Genomic DNA, 25,742 nt, shown 5'->3' with positions numbered 1-25,742 from the left:
TTGTTAAGAATAGCAAAGCCTCACTTTGTGAGATTATTAATCATGTGATGTTTCCAAAGTCCAAGTTAATTATACATTACAATTTAGAACCCTGACAGCAAATCTATTATTATTATAATTTCCTCTTCTAGTTGGTCATTATTAAATAGTAAAATTCCTGTTTCTAAAACCCTGTCAAAATTAGATATCTATCTCCTAATCACCTGACTGTTATTTTCTTTGAATCAAAATTCATATTAAAACAGCCAGTAGCTGCAAAATGGGGAACCAATCCTCCTTTGATTGTGTAACTGTCTGATTCATGCATCACTGTTTCCAAATAATTAACACCTCTCATTTCAAAGTGTGCCAGAGTGTACAATGACATCGCAGGATTGAGTTTGGGGATTCCAAGGAAATTAGAAACATTATTTATAGATATGGCATAAAAACAGAAACTTACTTGGAGCTCTTAATCATCCCTCTAGCACCATCATCAGGTCAAAACTATCAATATATCAGTTGTTTGGTTTGTATCTGCTAAACTAATAACATTCCCATCAACCCAAGCAATACTGTGTTTAGTTCTAATTTGCATGTCAGCAATGTGATCACATCATGATGTGTGAGAATATTAATATAACAACCTCATGTTTACCTTTAACATGACTACTACTGCTTAATAACCAGACTGAGCTGAGCACTTCATTCTCTGGATTGCTTAACAAATTGAATATGTGTGTATTATTCAGAGGTCTGAAACCAGGTTTTGGATTGCTGAGAAAAAAAAAACAACTTTTTACCTTAACTTTTATCCATCTTACAATTAGGTGTTCTTAACGATGTCTATTACAGCCTCTCAGACAAACTAGCAAAGCTGTAGAAACTCAATGTAATTTAGCTTGATTAAACAACCAATTCAAGACATGTACACACACTTCTCTGAAAACATTGAAGCTCTTCCTCAAACACCTTTAAAAAATATTGTTCACAGTCCCCTTAAATAAAGATAAGTTTTTTATTTTGTTTGGTTGTTTTTAATGGAGTTATCCGACTTTCCATCCTCCAACCCAGAGAGAAAGACGAAAAAAAAAAAAATTAAAAATACAAGTTATTTTTAAAAAAATTACATTTTGAGGAACACACTAGAAGCTACAAAACAAACTTTTTGAACAACTCAAAAAGACAGAAAAAAAACACAGGTTCCAAATTGTAGACAGTCTTTTTCTTTTTTTTTTTTTTAGTTACAAATTAAAACAAAAATCAAAGCATACAGTTTTATTTTTTTTACATAAACATCTTTTTTTTTAAACTTTTGATTCTGGTGGTGGTGAGGTTAGGTTTTTTTTCTCCTCTGAGGGTGAACGTACGGTGAGCTCCGATCCGTTGCAGGAAATAGACATAGCCGCTCGCTGTGGTACTTTCCTTCGACCCGAGGGAAATAAAAACTTTATAGACTATGTGCGAGAGCTGCGTCTTTTTGTCCATGAAGTCTCATCGTCATCATCATCGTGAGCTCCAGTAGGTGTACAGAGTGTTTGTACGTGCCTGTGTGTGTGTGTGTGTGTGTGTGTGTGCAGTTTGTGTGCACGTGTGGTCCGACAGTCTCGTTGTTGTATCTCCTCAGAAATACACTTCTCTCTCCTCTGAACCAGTCAGTAAGGAAGAAAAAAAAATCAAAAAAATATAGAAGTAACCAGTCTGCCAGTTAACCAGCTGAATCCAGCCTCACCTTTTACAGTCTATTAACTGTTTATTTGTGGTCACTTTCTGCACAGTTTCAGTTCAGTTTGTGACCATAAATACACGAAGAGTCCACCAGCTAGTCCACATTTAAAGCTCTGAGGTGGAAACAGTGAACGTGTGTTACTGCCTGTCTGTCCAGTCCAGTCCGGTCCAGACCAGTACAAACCAGTAGATCAGCTTAGCCAAACACATTCTGCTGTCTGGTGGTCCAGCCAGTCCAGCTAACCCAAGGTAGACTACAGGACCTCCAACAGCAGAGGAGGAGGAGGGTGAGATGGAGACAGGAGAGGAGGGAGGGGTGGAGGGGTTGTATGAAGAGGTCTAGAAAGGGAGGGAGGGAAAAGGAGGAAGTAGAGATGGTGGAGAGAAAAAAAAAAGAGAGCGGGTCTTTCTCTCTCTTGTTGCTTGTTTTCATTTGTGTCTCTGGAGAGCTTTCCTCTTCCTCCTCTTGAAGAAACAGCAGCACCTGCGACACACAACAGATCTCCATTAACACACTGACGGTTGCTTTGAATCAAAACCACACACACACACACACACACACACACACTGTCCTGATGAAGCAGATTAGCTGGACTTTTAAGTGTTAAACTCTAAATAAATGTTAACTAAGGATTGTTTTTTGTTGAGCCAAGAATATTTAAATTTTCAGGGCCTTTAATAATCTATACTTCTCTACTTTTCAACCACTACTTAGGATCATGACTGGATTACACATTGGCAGAGGAGTGGATGTGAATGTAATTTAGGGGTCATATAGATGATGTTAAGAAGGAATATGAGGTAGTAAGTAAAAAGAAAGAACAATTACCCATTTATATAATTCCCTCATGTATAAAAAACCTTCCACTATATCTGCCGATGGAAGATACCACACATATATTCTTTGTTTATGTGTAGGAAGGACAGCTAAAGATGCATCAACATGTATTCATATATCAGAGGTTTGGTGTATTTATCTACACTAAAACTGAAACGGCTCATGTGACTTTTTGACCCAAAAAAAAAACAGAACAGAAAATAATAATAACGTATGACAAAAACCATGAGACAGAGACAGAGACAGACAGACAGACAGACAGACAGACAGAGAGAGAGAGAGAGAGAGAGAGAGAGAGAGAGAGAGAGAGAGAGAGAGAGAGAGAGAGAGAGAGAGAGAGAGAGAGAGAGAGAGAGAGAGAGAGAGAGAGCAGACTTCTGACCTGTCAGCATGCCGTTAGTGCTATGTCGACACTTCCTCAAGCACTGCTTTTCACAGTAAAAGCCATACAGAAAAAGGAATTACAAAACCACAGGAAGTGTTGGAGACAGTCACAGTAAGCAGCATAGGGCAGGTTTGTTCATATGATGTTTTTTAAATAGCAGAAATGTAAATGTGGATATGTCTGATGTTAGTTTGTTGGTGAATTAGTTGACCTAAAATAAAACAAATAAAACATAAGCAGCAGGTAGCTCCGAGTCTGAAAAGTGAAGCCTATGCAGAAGTGACTTAAACCTGTGTTCTCTTTATTGGCCATCAGGGGGCAACTCTACTGGCTCCAAAAAAATTAATGTCTGGCTACGTTGTGATTGACAAGTGATGACAACATTGGTTAGGTAACATAATTGTGGGGTATAGGCATAGTGTCACTATTTCACTGTGTTTTCACTTCTTAATTGGAACACTTTGGTTGCCTAAAAAGTCAGTGTCCATTTGTTCTAAAAGATTCTCTTAGAAGTCTGTTACTGTTACAAATATATCTTACAGAACTTTTGCTGCCATTACTGACTGCTACTACAACTTAACTTATACAGAAACTTATGCTGCTACTTCCTACATATACATAGTAGACTCCTAGGTTTTATATTTTATTGTCTATCTTTTTAATATTAGTAAATGTCTGTTGTGCACTTCAATGTTTACTTTTTAGTATGAGGAAATGTCTTGTCTTATCTGTTGTGCCTGTGCACTTTATCTGTTTCACCGTGAGATAGTGAGAAACGTCTTCTCCATGCCTTTGTTTGTCTGGTACATGTGAAGAAATTGACAGTAAAGCTGACTTTGACTTTTGAGTCGTATATTCAGTTTTTCCGATGAAGTACATTATATTATATATTATAAGAGTGGAGAAACATATCAAACTCAGATGCTTTTGTGCAGCAGGGCTCACTGAATGCTTTGATGAGTATGAAAATCACTAGATCTCAAGCCAGCTGAACACCTGGACCAACATAGACAATGCTCTCCACCACCATCTCCATGATAAAATATACATTTTCATTGTCACATCTATTTAGTGATGTGTGTAATTGTCTTTGACCCTGTAAGTCCTTTTGTTGTCTGGCTAGGTTTGTTTTTCTTTCCATCTGCTGTACTCGGGTCTCTTTTCCGAAAGAGATCTTGATCTCAATGAGATTACCTAATTAAATAGAGGTTAATATCTTGTGGAAAATTACATTTATCCTATCAGTAGAGTTCCACAGACTTGGCATAGAGCTCTGAAGCTGTTCTGGGGGCTGGTGCTGGCCTGACTCCATACTAAGACACTTCATGTTGGTTTGTCATCCATCTGTAGTTCTGTAGTGTATATGTGTTCTTACTTGGTATCATCAGCCACTTCCACCTCTGCGTTGGCTGTGATTGGTGCGTTGGAGTGTCCTGCAGTGGGGTCGTCTGTATTCAGCTCTCCGTTGGTTGAACTCATAACCTACAAGATGGGAAGAGGAAGAGAGAGGGGGATGAGCACAGATGCACCGACGTCTTATCTTGAGGGGACAAAATAAAAAGGAATAAAAAAAACTTGCATAACGTCCACACTAAAGCAGCTACATCTGAAAACACTGCTGTTAAGACTCCCACATTAGTGCTTTCAGGTTTTTTGAACAGTTAATTTGCATGACAGAAAAGACTGTTTTCAAATGTATCCAGCTTAGTGTGGACGTGTTCCTTTACGGTCCGTACAAGCTGTGACATCCAGGAAGCTTCACGCCTCCAGAGATACAGGCATCGCCAACATTCACTTTGTTGCCATGCAATATAGCTGCTGGATGGCTGACAGTGTTTGTGGTGCTTTGTTGATTTCAGCGTACAGAATTTATAGCAAAAAAAGAAAAAAAGAAAAAAAAAAGCAATGACGATGTTTATGTGTCCATGTGGAAAAACCAAAGCATTTCAACACCAATGCTTGCACTCACTATGCTGTGATGTTATGGCTGTTTTATACCATTGTATTCAACAGATGATCTGTGAATGGGCACGTACTTTGTGTTAAAGCTTAATTCTCCTTTGTGCTGCATTTATGTGGCAGTACAAACAAAACAACAGAAGCTGCTGTCCTTACCATAAAATAGAAGACAAAGCTTTACTGAAATCAACTTCACACCAGCACATTTTAACCTCTACACCATATACACGTTGCTATGGTGACCATTAGCTGCTGTCTACCAATTTTGAAAGATGAAAAGCATTGAATAAAACAAGACTAATGATGTGTATTGAACTACATATTTTACAGAGGAACACCAGTGTAGGATGAAGTCTCAGTGCACACACACAGAGCTTATATGTGAAATTACTACTGTAAACCACACCAACTCAGTAACCTCTACTACTTTCCTATTGGTTAATCTAGTTCTACTCTTCTACCTCATCACTAGTTCACAAAACAAACAGCCTACAACCACCTTCTGTCCCCTTGCAGATAGTGTCCCCTTGCAGATAGTCTCCACTTGATTATTTCCATGTTAATAAGACAGTGAAAGTGTTAACTACTGAATGTAAATTAAAAACAACATATGCTGCACAAACCTACATAACAAACCATAAACCTAAATAAAAGGTTTTAACCTCTATAACAATATTCCCATATGTAGGACATTGTGAGGTTGTGAGGAAACAGACTGGAGATCAGGCCCTGCTGCAGAGACAAAGAGGGTCATGCAGGCAGACAAGAAAAAAAAAGACAGGTAAGGCAGACAGACAGAAGCCGGCAGAGCTAAACCCTTCCTCTCAGTACCTGGACGGACCCGCCCAGCCTATCGGCAGTGAGGTGGGAGCCCAGCAGCTCTCGATTGGTCACCGGAGTGGGCTGGGACTCACTGCCTTTCCCCTCTGGAGACTAGAGGAGATGGGAAGCCGATCGCAGGAGAAACGAGAAAGGGTGGAGGGGGTGGAGGAGGAGATATAGTGAAGAGGGGAAAGGGGTGGGTGAGATGGCGCGGAAACGGAGCGAGAGAAGAGGTGAAGCGGTGAGGCGAAAAGTAGGAAGACGAGCAGGTGGAGGAGAGGAGTGGCGGTACGGCGAGGATAGAGAAAAAAGAGAGAGAGAGAGGAATGGGGAAAGAGTGCAAAAGGAAAAAGAAAAAGTTCAGAGTCAGTATTTTGGTGGAGGAGCAACAGGAGGGTGAGCACTCCAGTGTGCAGTACAGTTAGAATGTGTGAAACACCTCATGCAAGAAGGCGAAGGAGGTGGTCTATTCAAACTCACTACCTTCAAACCTGCAGGCCTGTAGTGCAACCTAACTACTGCTGCCACATCTGGACTGCTGTGCATTTCTGCTTATTAGACATTAATTGGGATACATCATTTGTTCTCTATAAAATCAATTTGAATGGTCATGTCACTTTAAGTATATTAAAACTAAGGGAAAGCAAGAAATGAACACAGTTCTAACAAAAAAAAGAAAGAAAAAAGTATGAGGACATTGTTAGAAAAAGGAGCTTATCCACAAAAAACCTGTATGCCGACTAAAATGTAATATCCTGCTGAGTGTGCAGGGTGTCACATGTCAGGTGTGACCACGCTGCTAATAATTCACCCTACAGAAAATGCAGAAGTTGTACAACAGCTGCAAATGGGACACACACACACACACACACACACACACACACACACACACACACACACACACACACACACACACACACACACACACACACACACACACACACACACACACACACACACACACACACACAGACACACAGACAGGCCTTATCTGTCACATGGCATCAGCTGTGCAGTGTGTGTGTTCAAATTTTAATGACCAACACTCAAATTAGTAGTGAGTAACTTTAACTAGGCATCCCTTAGCTGATAAACATTTTACACACAAGACTAAACTCAAGATTAAGTGAAATTAGGTTTTTATTCTAGTCTGTTAACTTGTGGTGTTAAGATGATTTTTGGCGCCAATACCGATATTAGGAAATTGAACAATTCCAATATCAATATATCGGCCGATAATCTTATATATACAGAATATATACATAAACATATGTTTCTTTCAAATGTGGTTACCAAACAGTTACAAAGATATGTAATGGAGGCGTGGATCAGTGCACTGAAACAGTAAACTTCACTGGGAATTTAGTATGTATATATAAAACTTGAATTTGGAAAAAGGATTAAAATATACATAAAATGCTGCCTGTATATCTTTCATCGGACAGTATAAATGCTGACACCGATATATCTGACAGGCCAATATTGGTTGATGATATTGGTTCTGTGATCTAGTTGTGATTTCTGCAGCATGGCTTGTATTTGTTGTATCTTCAGTTTTGATTGACAAGGAAACCAAGCAACAAGAACAGCTAATTGTTGACAAGTGGAGCAAACAGGAATAAGACAAAAGGTGAGGGAGCAGCACTGTGAGAGAGAAGGAGAGAGACGAAGATCTAGTTTGTGTACGTGCTGTGTGGTTTCTTGATGGTTTCGACTGTCTATTTTTTATTGGACACAGCTGGTGTTTGGCAAATAAAGTTCCATATATATTGAGAGGAGTCTATTAATAGTATGTCCATGGTGCAGATTAGTTCAGAATGAGCCTTACCTGGTTTTTGGTCTGCGGCGCTTTCTCTCGGTTGCTTGTCTGTAGTGGAGTCTCGCTGGCCACTGGACCAATAGGAGTGGGCTAAATACACAGGAAGTGAAGTCAACATTTGATCAGAAGAGGGAAACACACAAATCGATTACATCGCATCATGTTGGTGATCTCATGCATAACAATGTTGGTGGCTCTGTGCAAACCATGAAACACAATATAGATGCTTCTCAAATGAGAAACGTCACCACTGAACTCAAAGCTCACATTATTTAAACTTTTTTTCTGTTGACCTCAAGAAAAGTGAGTGTTCAGATTACAGTAACCCACAGTCTTCTGATCTGTAAAGCAGAAGGAAGTGTCTAAAGTCTAAATTAAGACTTCATCTGTTCCTCTTTACTCAGCAAATCAGTCATACCACTGACCTCTTAGTACTGACCTTGCCCTAAACCCAGCAGCTTACTCAATATATATGTGTGTGTGTATAGCAACAAAACACCCCCAACTCCACACTAACCAGTGGTTTTCCAGTCCAGTCATACTGGTAGTCAAAGATGTATCCGTTTCTGTCAAAGAGGTCAGTGAAGAGTTTCCTCAGGTAGTCGTAGTCCGGCTTCTCGAAGAAGTCCAGCCGACGCACGTACCGCAGGTAGGTGGCCATCTCTTCTGTTACACACGCACAAGCACACAAACACACACACAATATTTGATCAACATATGCTAGCCTGATTATAGATGCAACAGCTACACAGAAGTACTCTTTGTTTTATTAAGGTGTGTGTGTGTGTGTGTGTGTGTGTGTGTGTGTGTGTATGAGTGATTCTGTATGTGTGAGTGTTTGTGTGTGTATGTGAGTGAGTGAACAAGTGAGTGAGTGTGAGTGAGTGAGTGAGTATGTGTGTGAATGAGTATGTGTTTGTGTGTGAGAGTGAGTGAGTGTGTAAGAGTGTTTGTGAGTGAGTGAGTATGTGTTTGTGTGTGTGAGTGTATATGTTTGAGTGAGTGGGTGTGTAAGAGTGAGTGTTTGTTTGTGTGTGAGTGAGTGTTTGTGTGTGAGTGAGTGAGTGCGTGTGAGTGAGTATGTGTGTGTGTGTGAGTGTGTGTGTGTGTGAGTGTGTGTGTGAGTGTGTGTGTGTGTGTGTGTGTGTGTGTGTGTGTGTGTGAGAGAGAGTGTTTGAGAGTGTGTGTATATGTTTGAGAGAGTGTGTGTGTGTGTGTGTGTGTGCTTGTGTGTACACACACCTGGGAAGTTCTCACAGAGGACCTCTATAGGTGTGTCTCTCTTTGTGTCTCCTATCTTCTGGTAACGTTCTTTCAGAGTGTCCGCCTGATGAAGAGAGAGACAGTGAATGTAACACAGTGTTCCCTCTATAACAGTATAGACCTGGCAGCCAATGACAACCCCCGCAGGCTCAATGAAATATTGTTTTAATGCCAAAAAATAACACCAAATATCCATTCATTCACAAATCAATAGTGTTCTTTGTGCAGCATCTCCCTGTGCTGAGTCAACCTCTGTGTCGTTGCCTGGGAAACTTTTGGTACCGTATCTCCTTTTAAGGAATAGGGCAGTGTGTAATATGTGTGCGTAGCAAGTGGGTGGTTGAGTAAGAGAGAGGGAGAGAGAGAGAGTGGCAGAAAAGTGATGTAAACGTGGGCGGATAAAAGGAAAAGGTTAGCAGTGAGTGGTCAGTCTGGCAGTAAATGTACAGCTGGGCTACAGTGTGTCAGTTAATAAATACTGCAGCTTCTCAACAGGAAGTCTGTTGTTTTCCACTCCTGCTGCAACGTTAGCAATGATGGGTTATATCAGCGGTCTCACCTTCAATCCTTGCCAGGGTAGACTCCCTCGCAGGAAGTACATGAACATGTGACCTAGAGCTTCCAGGTCATCCCGCCTGCTTTGCTCTGAAATAACAACAGAGAGTGACAAAACCAAAAAGCGTCAGTGGCTTAAATTCAACACCTCTGACACCGAGAACACAAACACAGTGCTTCAAAAACACCCTGCTGCTCGCAATACCTCCACTGTTAGAAAAGGAGATAGTTATGTTCATTGTGGTGTCATTCCTTTATGATGAATATCACTATTACTGATTTGTAAGGTGTATAAAGATATTTCAAAATGGTTCACTTTGCCAGAATGCTGTCACTTTGCTGCAAACAACCTTCAACTACCTTGATATGTTGCTTACAATCTGCTGGCTCCGTTTAGATTTTATTGTCAAATCCCAATGAAACTATTTGTCAAGCAGGATAATACATACTGCAGTATTTCTCTTCTTTTTACTACTATCTTGAACGCCAGTGACGTGACTGTATGATACTTCCACTTCTTCTTCTGCGCAGTCACACCATTGTTAGATCTGTCACAATAACTACTGTGGTTGGACGATGTATTGTGTCAGCAATAATTGTGATAAACGATATCATTGTCATTTGAAGATCATTTTATACAACAGCATGGAAGTAGGTTGCAAGCAGTTCCTGTTTGTGCTGTAACATAAATGTACACACAACAATCACTGGACTATTTTAATACTATAGGAAACATTTAAACATTATGAAGTAGCCTGATAACTACTTTAGGTTGGTGTGGTACATGTGGGAGCAGCTCACCTTTCCCCAAATGTGTATTGATGCTCATATATCTGGCAGTTCCAGTCAGACTCTTGTGTTCTCTGTATGGGATGTGTTTCTTGGTCTCCGGGTCGATGTATTCTTTCGCCAGGCCGAAGTCTATGATGTGGATGGTGTGTTGCCGTTTGGAGCCAGGTCGGCCAACCAGGAAATTCTCGGGCTTCACGTCTCGATAGATCAGGCTTCTGGTGTGGACGAACTCCATACGAGATATCTGAAGGGGAGGGGACAAAGAACAAAGAATGCGATGCTGAGAAACCCAACGTGGACTGGAAGTGTTTTGAGGTCTGAACATGAAGGCGAAAGTCTTACCAGTTGTATGGCTATCATGAGTACAGTCTTTAAAGAGAAGGTCCTGTCGCAGAGATCAAACAGATCCTCTAGACTGGGTCCCAGGAGCTCCAGAACCATAGCATTGTATTTACCACAAGGTCCAAAGTAGAACACTTGGGGTACACCCTCTGCATCACAGAGACAGAGAGAGAGAACTGATCACACATCAATCATCCCTGCATCAATTGTAAGTCATGACTTTAGTCAGCACAGACAGCAGCTACAGGCCTGATACACTCAGCCCACAATACAATATGTACTGTATCTCCACATCAAGATTATGATCCTTATGTTATATTACAGATGGGTCAAGCCCAAGTCCTCAACACTGTGTTTCAAATCCAAAAAAGTCATTATGCTCCATTATACACCTCATTGAACAATGTTGAATGTTCGAGCAGTTAATATAGCATTTGAACAACCTGTAAATTGTATACATGGTTGAAAGCTCCATAAAAATATGATAAGTGGACGTTAAATTATTCCAGAATAAATATTATTTTTAAGTAAAATTGTGTGATGGTATTTTATTCCTGAAAAATTCTGAGCTAATTGTTGCTGTTTATTTTGCAGTTGATTATGGCGGTATTTACGTTCTAAAGTGAAAATCCGAGTTATCTACTTTAGTAGCAACTTTTTTCTGCTCAAGCAACATGACTGGCTAAAAGTATATATTGAAAATGAGCTGATTTGGGGTAAAGAAAAAAAACATCTTTGGATTAGATGTCGAGAAATTTAAAGTCAAAAGGCTTAAGTCTTAAGTGTGTCCATGAGTCATTAGTGTTCGGACATCTCTGTCCACAGCTGTGTCCTGATGAGCTAAAACAAACTGTCTTCATCAGGCTGACTGACAGTAAAATGTACTGATCCGAAACAGTTTGAATGTCAGCTCCAGGGGAAGAAATCGACAGTGTTTGTATTTATTGATTCATTGATTTTACTTCCCAACCCGCTCCCACTGTAGCAGGCAAAGAGAAGTAGGGCTTGTAATGGAGCCTTGATCAATAAACATACCCTAAATAAACTCAGAGCACATAAACAGCAGGAGATCTGTGTGATTTAAAACAGCTGTCTGTGGAGATTATGCTTCACTATATGCACCAGAGAATAAAATAATAGACTCTGAGCATAAAAAACATGGGAGATCCAGGATGATGCACATGTTGATTGATATATCTGATAATAGATGTGTATCTGTTCATCACATCCATGCCTCTTTTCTATAATGAGTGACTATATTTGTTCTAAACACGTTTGGCTTGTTATTCTAATACACATTATGAATTAGACAGGAAAGCCATCAGGTGTTGGTAGGTGGGGGCATGAACCTCCCACAGTGGGGAAAAAAGTCATGATACACAGCTATGTTCTCTATCTCAGAGCAGAACTCTCGACCAATCAGACACTGGTTCTCACCTGAACTTCCCAGCTGTTTGTAGAAGCGATATTCTAGATGCAGCTGCGGTGCCCGTGACTTGATTGGCTCCTACAAAGACGGATGGAGATATTCATTCTTTGTCATAAAATAGAAGTATTAAAACTCAGAAAATACTATTCATAATACTAGGAGATCATCAGGGTTAATAGGAATTTGCATTTCTCTGACAATACTGCTATAAATAAAACATGTACTTGGGATATAAAAGTGCAATTCATTTAATTGAGTAGACCTACAATTCTATAATCTAGTTAAAGATAAAGGATGTTTACCAGTTTAATAGCCACGTATTCATTGGTGTACAGATTCTTTCCGAGTCTCAGCTCCCCAAAGTTCCCGCAGCCGATCTTCTTCCCGACCCGGAAATTTGGTCCGACCATCAAGACTCCTGAGTTGGAGCCGGTGCCTCGGCCGCCGTGCCCCGACCGACTCCCCGTCTTTCCGGACATCCTCTTCCCCTCCTCCGCCTCTCCTTTCCCTCCACCTCCACCACCACCACCACCACCTCCTCCTCCTCCGCCCCCTCCTCCTCCTCCCCCTACTCCTCGCTTGTCAAAGTCCATCAGTTTGTGGTAGCCCGGCCTCTCCACGGTTAAGCCGATTCCATGCAACCAAAAGCAACCACCGAAACGACTGCCCAGCGGCTGGACTCTGCAGAGGTTAGGGTGATTTGCTTTGGGCCGGGCTGAGCTGCACTGGGTTTGGGGTTTAGAAGATGAGAAGGGACTGAGCGGCGGTAATGCACAGCGAATCACGACAGATGAGAGATGAATTCAACAAAAAGAAAGGAGATCTCGTGAAAACACCACAGTGATGAGGGCTGATGAAAGTGAAAGATGGAGCGATGATTTCTAGGGTGGGGTGGATGGATGAGTAAAATGAAAACAGAAATGAAGAGATGATGGGGTAAGGGGGCACCACTACCAACAGGTTAAAACCCCCTTGTAGGGGCCAGAGATGGTGATGGAGGGGAGGAGGATAATGGACTGATCTGTCACCATACGCAGTTAGCCATATGCCAACATGCTATATTAAAACCCGGGAAGCTAAGCTAGCTTCAGCTTCGGACATACCAGTCCACCATCACACCATCACAATACACCTCCGTCAGCACAACACCCATGCACCCGAATCCCAGTGCAGACTTGGACAACAGAAATGTGTGTAGTGGATCGGACGACTTCCAGATCTTTCCCCCCCTTTTTTTCTTACATTTGATATTCAGGTGAGACTAAACTCTTGGCTGTTTGATTTATTGCCATAGGTCTCAGTGAGCTGGCTTTTTTAGAGCACGTGTTCCTGTAAATGTCGCACAGAGGCTCTGCTTGTTGAGGTGAAGGGGAAGCTGTGGGTGGCCCTTCGGGGGTGTGAGAGGAACGCTTCGTGCTGAGGTTTTTTCGAACGTACCACCTGAAAGACAAGACGAGAAAAGAAAACAAAAAGATTAGATTCTACTCAAATGGAGTTCGCAAAAGCTCAACTGTATTTTGAATATTTAATGCTCAGGAGACGAGATGTTAGAGGTGTGAACAGTGACCTGAGTATTCTGCTGTTGTGCTGAACCCATGGGAGATGAATCACATTGTGCTTGAGTTTCAAACATATGCATTAGTATCACATTTTATATGTTTTCCTTTAAGTACTGATGTGTGTTAACCAGAGCCGACCAATATATCGGTCAGCTGATCTTTTTGGCCGATATTGCAGATATATCAGTGTTGGTGTATATGTTGTCTGATATACACCAATTTTTTTTTTTATTATACAGCAGCATTTTAAGTATATTTGATTATTTTCCTTAATTCAAATTTAATATACATGTACGTTGTTTTTTATTCTTTGTTGTTGTAGGTGTTTTATTTTTTTATTATTAAATCTACAGTAAAGTTACTGTGTCAGAGCACTGATGTCATTTTATACAATAAAGTTTATAGTTATACTGTAAATCTTTGACAAGTGGTTGATAACCACATTGCAAAAAATTTGCATTTTATGTACATATTTTGGATAAGATTGTCAACCGATATATCGATATTGGATACATTTTTTTTACTCCCTAATATTGGAATCGGCATAAGCTCCAAAAATCCAGTATTGGTCAGCTTCTAGTAGTAACCACAACAACCAGATCCTGACAATTATGAACCACCAATTCAAACATATTAGAATTGAAAGAGCAGACCAAAAAGTTGACTGCCCAAAGAACATTTGGGATGTTTACATGTTCCGTTTTTTAACATTTAATAACAGAAAAGAACTGAAGGCCATATTTGGCCTTTTAAACCAAAAAAAGAAAAACCAGGCCAGATCTTCCTCCAGGAGGAAAAAGGACATGTTCTCTTGTGTTTTCTGATTTCCTCTTCTAATAATAACACTCATCCTGACTACTCTCATTCCTTCCTTCTCTCCTCACAGTTTTCCTTTCCTTCCTGCTCTCGTTACTAATACGAGACGGTAACTGACAATGGGTTAATTTGTACTTATTAGGATGCAGCTAGACAGGTGCAGCATGGATGTTATTGTATTAGAAACACACACACACACATACCACTTTATTAAAAGATAAGAGCTTGGTTGTTGACATCTTCCCATTGACCTATCATTACTACTTTCTTCTAATAAGTCTAATGAATTCATCATCTGCAAACAGTTTGAGATCCAATTAGTTCTGTTTTATGCATGAAGACATTCCTGTAACGTGCTTATTTCTACTTATTTAACATATGCGATACAGCTGTGTCAGTTTTTTAGCCTTAGAATCATTTAAGAGAATCTGTCCTAAAGTCACCGGATAAGTATTTTATTGGCTGACAGCTCTGCAGAGTTTCAGAACTATACAAGTCAACTATAAGTCAATTTACACCAGGAATGTCCAAAATATTCCATAAAGGTTCATGTGGCTACAGGTTTTCATTCCAACCAATCAGGAGCACACCAAGCTTGTCTCATTTAATCAACTCATCTCAGTCTTCAGACAGCTGATTGGTTGGAATCTTAATGGAATAGCTTGGACATAAATAGTGACATCCTCTGCTCTGTCACCGAACACACACACACACACAGTTAAGGGGAGTTAGTATGGGGAAAAGATTATAGGTGTTAACAAAGGTCACAGACTACGTTGACGTATGTAAGTACAGGTTTTTCCTGGCATTGTCTGTGTGGGTCAGCTTTGGAATAATAGTTCATGGTCATGTCTTTTAGTTGTGATGATATGGAGCGTAGACACAGAGACAGACAGACAGACACAGAGAGAGAGAGAGAGAGAGAGAGAGAGAGAGAGAGAGAGAGAGAGAGAGAGAGAGAGAGAGAGAGAGAGAGAGAATACAGCTGCCCTTATGGGGGATAAATAAAGCTGTATTGAATTGAATTGATAACAGTGAGGAGGAGGAGGAGGAGGAGGAAATGTCTGAGATAATGGACAATGCCGAACATGTCTGGACATCTCCTCTGATGTCATTAGCAGGAATATTATTACTTATGAACAACTGCAGAATAACCCAAATGTTACTTGTGTGTTTTTTTTATTATATTTGCTGAATTTCTACAAAGACTACATTAACCCTCACCCTCACTGTTCAGAATCAAATCTGACCCTTTTTTTCATTTGAAAGCAGTAAATCCTTCTAAATACTTCTTACTCTTAGCCGGGAATTTGATGACTTCAGCTGATACATATCACGTTTAGGAGTTTTTGACCCATATTTATTGTTGTATTCATCACATTTAATGCAGTTCATGTTTTCCTCCATAAACAAAAAGTGTAAAAACTGAATAATAAACTACTCTCGGTTCTCTGAAAGCTTCATTAAAGATTAATCTTGCTCGTTATCTGTGGCTGATGGTGTACTCATGACTGATTTATTGTGCAGAAATGTTATAGAGACTTATTAAGAGAGGATACTGTGATGAGTTTGGATATGAACAGTATGTGAGGGTTAAAAAAACACATCTCTATTTACTCTGGTTGGTGTTATTGATGTGTCTGATTTCATCAAACCATTATAACTAGAAGCACACTGGAGTATATGTGTGTAGCCAATAACTGTAGCTACTGAATGCGTGAGAAAAACAGCTGATGGTGACAGCAATCTATGAACACAGCGGGGGATTCAGCAGGACCTGCGAGCTAATACGTGCGACTGACGACTTGAATTCGGGGAACTGTGATCGACTCGGTTTATCAAATGAAGGGGAGTTAGGGTTGCTCCAAAGTTAAAAAAACAAGGTGGGGAGACTTTGCTAGGATCGTCTAATACAATTACACCACTCAAGTTAGATGTATGCTTTTAATTACATCGCCTGTAGAAGGTCAACTACTGCTATTTTTTTTTTTGTTGTTGTTGTTTTTTTTTCTCCCTCCCAGTGAGGCCTCTGTCAAATTGAGCAACCTACAGCAAATTAAAAAAAAAATCAATGCTGCTGTATAGGCCGTATAGGAAAGAGAGAGAGGGTCAGGCTTGTGTGAAGAGAGAGAGAGAGAGAGAGAGAGAGAGAGAGAGAGAGAGAGAGAGAGAGAGAGAGAGAGAGAGAGAGAGAGAGAGAGAGGCACAATCACTCCCACATCTTCACTATCTTTGGCCTGGGCTAAAGAAAGACTGAAAATCTTACTTTTTCTCCACCACAGGCTGTCTTCTGTAAAAATCTGCCTTCTGCAAAGAAAGAAGAGAAAAAAAAGACACTTTGAGGTTAAGAAGTTGCTACTAAAGTTTGATTTCCTCTGCTACAACCTCCTCTAGAGCCATACACATCAATGGAGATTAACTAGTGTGTAAAACCTGCTTTACTTTACACTGTATTTGCCTGTTAAACTAGTATTTGTTAGGCGGCGGCACTGATACTAAACACTGACTGCTAAGCGACTGTGTTTTGTTGTTCTCGAGCAGTGCAGTGAAAGTTTAGCAGTTTCTACACCCACTGAACTGCACGCAGCCCTCCAACTGTATCCACTCCACACAAGCACGCCACAGGCTACAAAACCTGACCTCAATTACAAGGCAACTGGTGCAACAGATTCTACAGTTTCTCCACGAGAGGAGAAATCTGACGCACTGGAGTATGGTTGTTTTTTATTTTATTTTAAATATGCCGACTTAGACATCACCAGGCTAAAATTAAGAATCAGTCTGGAGACTGTGTGTTGGCACCTACTGGAAATACAAAGCTAGCTGGGTGTAAAAGTTGTGTTTTTATACACAAAAAAGTGAGTTATCTTCCATTCCTCTCTATCCATGCTATCTCTTTTACAGTCTAGCTTTACTTAAACTTATTTAATTTGACTTTTTTAATATTTTTTTTACCTATTTTTTTTAACTTTTAGTAAACTTTTCCTCATATTCCCTCTCTTTATATATTTCTTAATTTTAGATTTTTATTATAAATCCTAAATCTTTCGGGTGTGTGTGTGTGTGTGTGGGGGGGGGGGGGTTGTAATATTTGTATCACTTATGTCTTCTCTTTTTTTTTCTTAGTTTTTATTCCTTTTCTTTATGTTGTCCTCAATCTACACTTATTATCAACTTGTCAATAAACTGTGAGGCACTTTGAACTACATTAACCTGTATGAAAGCTGCTATATCAATAAAGATTGATTGATTGATTAAATGATCGATTGGTTGATTGAGTTTCAGACAAAGGAAATCCACTGACTAAAATGTGACCAAATCCACAAACACATTGTTTATGAGGGGGAATGAAATCAGCAGGTGGAGATACAGTATAATTACGATTTCCCTCAGTTTGTTCTATAGTTAGTTTATTTAAAAGCAAAGCCTAGTCCTTTGAAGGGAAGGTATTTCAGTGTGTATGAAACCAAACAGCTAACTAAAAATTATTTCCCCATTTCACTTTTGCTTTAACCAAACATCCCCACAAACTACCCCCTAGTGAGAACTGATGAAACACAGAACATCCACCTCAGGCCAGCTGACGACAACATGTGAGCAATGCTTACTAATAAAAACTTCCTCTGTACATTTCCTGTGAGATGAGCTAAAACAATAGGCCTTGGCCATACCTCATCTGTGATCATGTTCTCACCCTACACCGGGTGGTCCTTCACACTGCCGGCCCACATAAAAGAAGTGCGCAGTGTCTTCTCAATAGGGCTGGGTATCGTTTAAATTAAATGATGATACCAGCACAGATCCAAGTACCTTTAAAGTGATACTGATACCAGATGAGTGCTTCATCTGATACCCATCATGTGAATAGAAGCATTCAATTACATAAAATGCCACCACTCCTCCACATCTAAATGATTTTTTACATAGGTCCTTAAATTATTCATATTTATAAATCAAAGAATGCTTGCATTGATTGGCTGTGAGCAAGTCCATACAAATAGTCATATTTAGCTCTGGGTGCAAAAGGGATTGATTACAGGTATCATTTGATGGGAAACATTTCCATACTACTTGGTATTTATTTCGATCAATACCTTAAAAGGTATCGAGTACCAACACCCAGCCCTACTGCTCGGTCTCAATTTGTGACCATTCCCAATTTCATGTTTACTCTATTTGATGGTGATGTTTACCCTGTTTAAATGACAAAACAACCACGGCCACTACTGTTTTAACACTATAAGTCCACATTGTCCAATATGAATCGTTGCTGACTGACTGTATTAGGCATGGTATGCATTTTAAATGTGTCTCCCTATTAAGACATGACACTTAAGTATCAATGGCAGCTTACATTATAACTAGTGCATTGCAGTATTGTTGGCCCCTAATGTTAATTATAATGATCAATTTGTTCATTTCAAGCTCTTCTTAGTAGGAAGTACCATGTTTTTTTGGTGGGGTTGTTTAGGAGGAAATAACGCATATCTATAAGTATCAACATGGCCTTGTCTCACCACCCACACTTCAATGAATACCATAGCTGCACCACCTCACACTCATCTCTGTATAGATCTGAAAGCGCAGGTGAATATTTAAAAAGAAGCTGTACTACTCCTACAACTCACAACTATTTACATTTCGCAATAGAATAGAATAGGTGTTGTATGACCAAAGGTAGTGAGTTTGCTCTCGGAGCTAAAGCTAGCTGATACGCCTGCTGCAGTAGATTTCAACATTCACATAGCAGACACGGTCCAATAAGATGAATACACGCTTTTAATCGATACATATAGCTTATGTTTGACGCTTCTAATAACGTAGACTTATTGCACGTTAAACTATGAATCGAACTGGGTAACGCAGGAAGTTGGGTTTAGGCCACAGTAGTTTGTGTGTGTGACAGTGTTTGGCCTCAGTGTAGCTTCACAACGTTAGCTTCATTGAAACAATTCGGAAGTAACTTACCTAGCGAGAGAAAAAACGCAGTTGCAAAAGCAGAGAAGTCACGTCTGAGAACACGACGACAACATAAGACAAAGTAGCTAAAGAGATAAGTTAGCAAACAGCTGGCTACCCCACTACCCCACTTGCCAGCAGCTGTGGTGGGAGACAGACGTAGCCTAGCATGTTAGCCAGCCAGCTAACTAGCCAGTGTTGGCTAACGTTGAATTTCTGCCCCTACAGACAGCCATTCATAAACATAGCCCGCTAATTAAACAAAGCTAATTCGTGCAAAAGTTCGAAAAAGACCGTACGTACCTAAACGGATTTCCTTCCTGTCGTTATTTTTTCTAGCTCGTAATAAATGTATTCTTATGTTCTTCGTCTCGTTTTCCTGCTCATCTCTTTTTTCTGTGGATGTTTGGCTAACCAGCTGAAAAGCCTCGCCAGAGCTCGTAACGCCATTTGCGTAGATGCAGATAAACACGCAAGCACTAAACGGAAGAAGCGAGCGTAAACTCCTTTGAGGAATGTCGACAGAAATCTTGTGAATGCGTATGCGTATGCGTGTCTCTCTGTGTGTGTGTGCGTGAGAGGGGGTCCCGCACACTTTGATTTGTGGAGAAAAGTTGTTTTTTTACTTTTATCATCACTTACTGAAATAACTACGTCGTGTCGTGTGTGTGTATGATTTTTATACGTTGTGTGTCTTTGCTATTATTATGACTCAAGCTAATTTTAATGTGGAATTTTAAAATTAGAAAAGAGACTATATTTATTGAATGGCGTAAAAAGCCTTTCATAGATCTTCACTTTTTAGGACATCAAAGTATTTTTTATTAACATAGACTGACAACAGCACTTTACCAATCACATTAATGGACGTTTGTCTCAAACATAAAAAGCTGCTAAACTGTTTTATTATGTTTTATTGCAGGACTGCTAATTGTGTGTCTGAAATATTTGGTTTTTATTTTAGGTATGATCAGTTTTAGTAGCTATTTATTACTATTTGTAATGCACTGACAGAAGCTTGTGAGAAACAGTACTTCATTTCATTCTGTGTATGCAAATAATAGTAAAATGACCATAAAGTGTATCTTGAATCTTGAATCCAGTTATTAAATAAAGTCACCATGTGTAATATTTCGTTTCAAATCCTTTAGCTAATGAAGTCTGTAGTTCTGCCATGTTTCAGGGACTTTTTGCCCCAAGTCTGATGTCAGCAAGTGAATCACATGCTCTTTTGAAATGAGGTGTGATAACGACTTCCCCATGATTGATGTGATGTCTGGATTATTAAGCATGGTTCACAGCGTGTCAACTGCTTGTTTGCATTTGGTTAATTACTCCTTTTTAAATGTTTTGTTTGTTTAGGAATTTGTACCTATTACACACAGTATAAACTAGAGCACGTCCCTGAGTATCTTTATCTTGCGGTTCTGTTCTTGCATGCATGGCTTGTGTCAAAATCTACCGTATTGTAGTTGAATTTAGTCTACATTTTGCTCACATGATGCATATTCTTAAATAAAGCTATGTCAAATCAGTTTGCTGTTTGGCACACAAAAAGATGAAGTGTTCCAGTCAGAAGCCAAATGAGCTATATCAGCATATCTATTTTGACGAGGTATATATATATAGTGATGGTGTCATGTAGAATGTACTTATTTTAAACTTATAATTTGCAACTTTAATGTTACAGAAGCATCTTTAACCAAAACCCTCCCAAAAGAAGCTGTAACACCCTATAATTTTATAGGAGTAGTATGAGGCTGCTGTGGATATGATTATTAACCTTTATTTTACTTTGAAAGACCATTCAGGAAGAATCCTCATATACAATAGTGTAAAGAAACAACAATAACACAATAACAACAATAATGCAAAACAATATTAGGTAGGTAAATAGAAGCAAATGAAACAATGGATAAATACAAGTAAAACAGTTAAGACTACGGTGAAGTTAAACACATTTGCAATCAATTAAAACAAGGTGTGAAATAAAGCCTTTTAACAGCTGTAGTAAAACACTATAGAATACAATAAAGCTATTATAAAGTCAAACATACTGAAACACCACTTGCCTACATATTATTTTGAAATTTCATCAACTATCAGGCTGTTATTTCTGTATAGTTTCATAAAACTTTAATGTTGAAATGATGGTCAGCTTCTGTTACAAAGTGTCATTTGTCGTTTTTGATTGGACAGATACAGTAACAACCAAACTGATTTCCTGTTATTATACTGACACCAGCGATAATGTTCATTTTAGTGCGTGTGCTTTCTTTCAACTTTCTTTATCAACACTGAAGCAGATGTGAGGATTTTTTCCCTCCCTTTACCTGCCATGCATACAGGTTGGTGACAGTGTTACTGCGGTCAGTGTTATCAGCAGTAACCTTTTCTATAATGGTTATCACAGCCTTCATCTGTTTAAAAATGCAGAGATGTGCATCCTGTCCTGTCAGCAGTTTCTGTCAATCTGACAGTGCTGTATACGCCAGTGTGAAATATACCTAGCACTGAAACTACACACACACACACACACACACACAAGTGGACAGATACACAGGTGGAAGGAAGGAGAAAAGAATCAGATATGTTGTTTCTGCTGATGAGTTTGCTGTACTGGACTCAAACCGAAGGTGAGATTTTTTAGTAATGTTGAATTATAAATGATTAATATTATTACTTTACATTCATATTAATTAATTGTGTAGTTGATATAGTGTTTAGAATGATGACAGAAGCTATATTAATAAAATCATTGTCTATTATTTAATTGTTGTAAAGTTTGTGTAGTTTTTTACTTTAACACTAATATATTATATTATATTATATTATATTATATTAAAGTCCCTTCTGTTACCATGTTGTTATATCATACAATATTATGGCATATAGTATCATTCAACATAATGGGTAGTGCATTCAAAGAGACGACACTCAATCCTACTAAACTAAAAAAGGCAGTTTCAATAGATTTTGAGCAAATGAGACCACAGTAAAAATTCTAAATTACTCTAGAAACTTAAAAATACTAAATAAAATAAATAATGTGATTGTGGTGTGAATTATATTTTTAAATGAATCTTGTCTTTTTATATCTACCTTCACTGCAGCTACCTACAGAGAATGTGGTGAAACTTCAATGACTTTTTATGGAGATAAAGTGGAGCTTCATGCTGGAGAGAGCTTCAAACTGACCTGTGAGTTCAAATGTTTGGAAGCTAAACATGTCGCCCAGCTGTGGAAAAACAGAGGATATGAGGTATTATGACATTTATAATTCATTTTCGTGAATTAAAGTGATATGGAATATACTTTTGATTATGCACCAAAGTCTGTTAAGCAACAAGTAAACTGGTTGTCTTGTTAATGACTGGAGGTCTTGTTAAGGGTTATGATTCTGGTCTTTAACATTAATAATAATAATAATAATAACAATAATGCAGACCACAGAGGAGAGAGTTACAGTAGTCCAGATGGGATGTGATCAGGGTGTTTACCAGGATAGCGGTGCAGGTTGGTGAAAGTGAGGGACGGAGACGATTGATGTTACGTAGATGGAAGTATGCAGACCGAGTAACGCTATTGATGTGGGCTTCAAAAGATAGTGTGCTGTCCAGGATGACACCCAGGCTCTTTACCTGAGGGGATGGAGGAACAGTGGTATTGTCGATGGACATGGAGAAAGTGTTGAGTGTTGCCAAGGTTGATCTGGTACCGGTGAGGAGGACCTCAGTTTTTTCGCTGTTGAGTTTAAGAAAATTGAGTGAGAGCCATGATTTAATTTCCAGTAAACAGTCCGATAGCGCTGTGGGTGGCAGAGTGGAAGTAGGCTTTGTGAAAAGATAGAGTTGGGTATCATCAGTGTAACAGTGGAATTGTATATAAAATTTCCTGAGAATGTGACCATAGTGGTGAACACCACTAGAGACTGGAGAGGAGCCAGATCTCAGGTTCTTGAGTTGAACCAACATTGTTTGCAATATGTGCATTAAGCACTTCATGTGTGAGAAAGTGCTATGGTTATACTGTGATGTAAAACCAGTGATGAGTAAGTGTTAAAAAAAATATATATATATATATATATATATATATATATATATATATATATATATATATATATATATATATATATATATCTCAAAATGAGAATTCTCATGCATGACTGATTTTCACCTTAACAGATCCAGTCCCTGGTTATCACAATATCATTAACACTTGGTTAATAATGCAATTCAATACAACATGTCTACAAAATGCTTATAATGTTCAGATTTACTTGGTAGTTTGTATTTCTATGGGAGCTTGTGACACTGTGAACCAAGTGGTTTCTTTTCTGAGCATGCAGTAGTGATGTAGAAGTGTATCCAGGGTGTGTCAGCACACAGTGACATCTTCGTGGCTTGTGGTTATAGCTGCAACCATGCACTCCTCACACTTCAATCTGTCAACCAGAGAAAGCAGTGAAATGTTGCCTTTCGTCCTTGCATGTATCATCACAGCAATAACTATTTCTTCTCCTAGGGTGGTGTGTGCCTGGTCAATGCTACCTCCATCCAGCCCAATGTGGCCCTCGTCCTGCATATCAGCTCTGTTACAAAGGCAGACTCTGGTTTTTACTCCTGCACGTTCCAGCCATCCGATACAATCAGCCAAATCTCCATTCAGATAGTTGGTAAGATGCTGAAGAACTCAAACTCAAATTCTACCACAGTGACCCATTTCAAGTCAATGATTACTTTCAGGTGTACTGTATTCAAAAGCTCCATCTGCAAAAATGACAAGTAGTTCAATGGTATTGTATCAGTTAATATAATGTACTGTAACTTGTGTACTGTTTGCATAATAGCCTTGGATTTATGAACGGAAACAATTCTATTTCACGTAATTACTTGTAATTTTGACAAACACACCGTAAAGTTGAATGTTGTGTATTACTATATTAAGTACAGGAATATGACATAAATAACTTTCTTCTGTTGTTTCCTTTAGAAGGCTCCAGGCCTAACGCCTCTGCTAGCGCCCCTGACCCAGGTAACTTTACAACATCTGACCTGACCACAGCCAGCATGTCACTGTGTAACAACACCCAACAGAACACCAGTACAGCAGGTGAGAGCTCACAGCTTCTCAGAGAGCATACTGACTCTCTTAACTGTTAGCCTAGACAGGATGTTACAGCCACAATAGCTCTAAAATCATATGCCATATATACAATCCAGCATACACACACTCACATTTCTTGATTGCATGTCACGGAATGATTTATTATCACCTCACAAACTAAAATTCTTATTGACCTTATTTGATCCCATAGTGAAAGACAAAATGGTATTTATAAGTACTTTCACTATCAGCAATATGAAGATGTGTGAGGCTGTGATACAATATTGTAGTATATTTGTTGGGGTTAGGGTTAGTCTGTGAAATATTCAACAAAAGTGCATTTACTTGACAATGAAAATATTGTAGGCCTATCTCTCTTAAGGTGTTAAAAAAATAGGCCTATTACTCAGTGCAGTGTCATAGGTGAAGCTAAGGCAAATAATGACTCTTCACCTCCGTTAGCTTGTTAGGGTTAGGGTTAGGGTGTTTGCCAACATTTTTCCATGCAACAGCAGTAAAATCACAGGTATAAATCAGTCAGTCAAAGTCTTTATTGTCATTATATTGTGAACAATACAACAAAATTAAAAAGTTACAGTTACTGATGGTTATATTCCATTTAGCTGCTTCAGTTTCAGGGTCTTAGCGTCATACACTTGAACAAAGGCAGCAACAATGATATTGGTAATTCCTGTGATTTTCTTGGTATGACAAGTCTAAATGTCTGCTGTGAAGAAAGGTCACGACTACAAACCCACACTAGTTAGCAGAAATGAATCATAAAAAACAGAGGAAAGAGAACCTGCTGTGTTGTCTGATATTGTGGTCAATCTGCTGCCTTTTCATTGCAACTGAAAACCAAATCAGGAAATATGTTGTGTAATTACTGTACAACCTTACAAAAATGAAAATAAACACTCATTAAAACCACTTATTTCAATTTAAAATGTATGCTATTACTTTATTGTTTTTGCACAGTTGAGAGTATGACTTCATGAGATTAACACTTGAGCAGTGTAAGGGATTATAATACAAAACTCAGCAGTCACATGTGGTTCTTTGACTGGATGGGTATGGAAGCCAAGACGGGCCATACGGTTATGAAATCTATAAACTATTAAATATTTAAATGTGAAATTAAACACATATTACACATATTTTTGAAATGATGGTCAATAAGCCTCATTTAAATGAAATAATTTGCCTGTTGTCCCATCAGGTCAAAATTGACCCAAGAACAGGAAGACTAAATAAGTTTCCTGAAAGATGTTTTATGTTGTCTTTGTTTTTAAGGGTTCACAAATTCAAAATGTAAACATCTAATATACCCAATATTCAAGTTGCTTAAGATTGGAATGCTTGGACTGCAAATCTAAAAATTGAAATGTTCT

General features: G+C 39.0%; 1 protein-coding gene across 3 annotated transcripts; it reads right to left on the bottom strand.

Moving 5' to 3' along the window:
- Positions 1-786: 786 nt before the first annotated feature.
- LOC128368870 (casein kinase I-like) lies at positions 787-19,673 on the bottom strand. 3 transcript variants are annotated; one of them, XM_053329765.1, is made up of 13 exons: positions 19,549-19,673; positions 16,553-16,593; positions 12,214-13,351; positions 11,920-11,989; positions 10,483-10,631; positions 10,150-10,384; positions 9,353-9,438; positions 8,773-8,857; positions 8,048-8,196; positions 7,540-7,620; positions 5,721-5,822; positions 4,306-4,412; positions 787-2,191 (listed from the first exon to the last, which is right to left on the bottom strand). In XM_053329765.1, exons 3-13 carry the CDS (start codon positions 12,502-12,504, stop codon positions 2,137-2,139), a joined length of 1,410 nt encoding a protein of 469 aa, XP_053185740.1. In that variant the 5' UTR covers positions 12,505-13,351; positions 16,553-16,593; positions 19,549-19,673; the 3' UTR covers positions 787-2,136. The 3 variants fall into 3 exon arrangements, with proteins under 3 accessions (XP_053185740.1, XP_053185738.1, XP_053185739.1); XM_053329763.1 differs by lacking the exon at positions 5,721-5,822; XM_053329764.1 differs by lacking the exon at positions 5,721-5,822 and having other exon boundaries at positions 8,048-8,193.
- Between the last annotated feature and the right edge of the window lie 6,069 nt (positions 19,674-25,742).

The sequence above is a fragment of the Scomber japonicus genome, chromosome 12, assembly GCF_027409825.1.
Source record: "Scomber japonicus isolate fScoJap1 chromosome 12, fScoJap1.pri, whole genome shotgun sequence".
Lineage (NCBI taxonomy): Eukaryota > Metazoa > Chordata > Actinopteri > Scombriformes > Scombridae > Scomber > Scomber japonicus.
The sequence above is the reverse complement of the archived record's forward strand: the minus strand, read 5'-3'. Positions and strand labels throughout refer to the sequence as shown.

Excerpts from the sequence above, each read along its gene's own strand:
- LOC128368870 (XM_053329765.1), bottom strand. The coding sequence starts at position 12,504 with ATGGACTTTGACAAGCGAGGAGTAGGGGGAGGAGGAGGAGGGGGCGGA. Across the intron at positions 9,439-10,149 it reads CAATACACATTTGGGGAAAG|AGCAAAGCAGGCGGGATGAC; the intron begins GTGAGCTGCTCC and ends TTGTTATTTCAG. Across the intron at positions 5,823-7,539 it reads CGCCGCAGACCAAAAACCAG|TCTCCAGAGGGGAAAGGCAG; the intron begins GTAAGGCTCATT and ends CATCTCCTCTAG.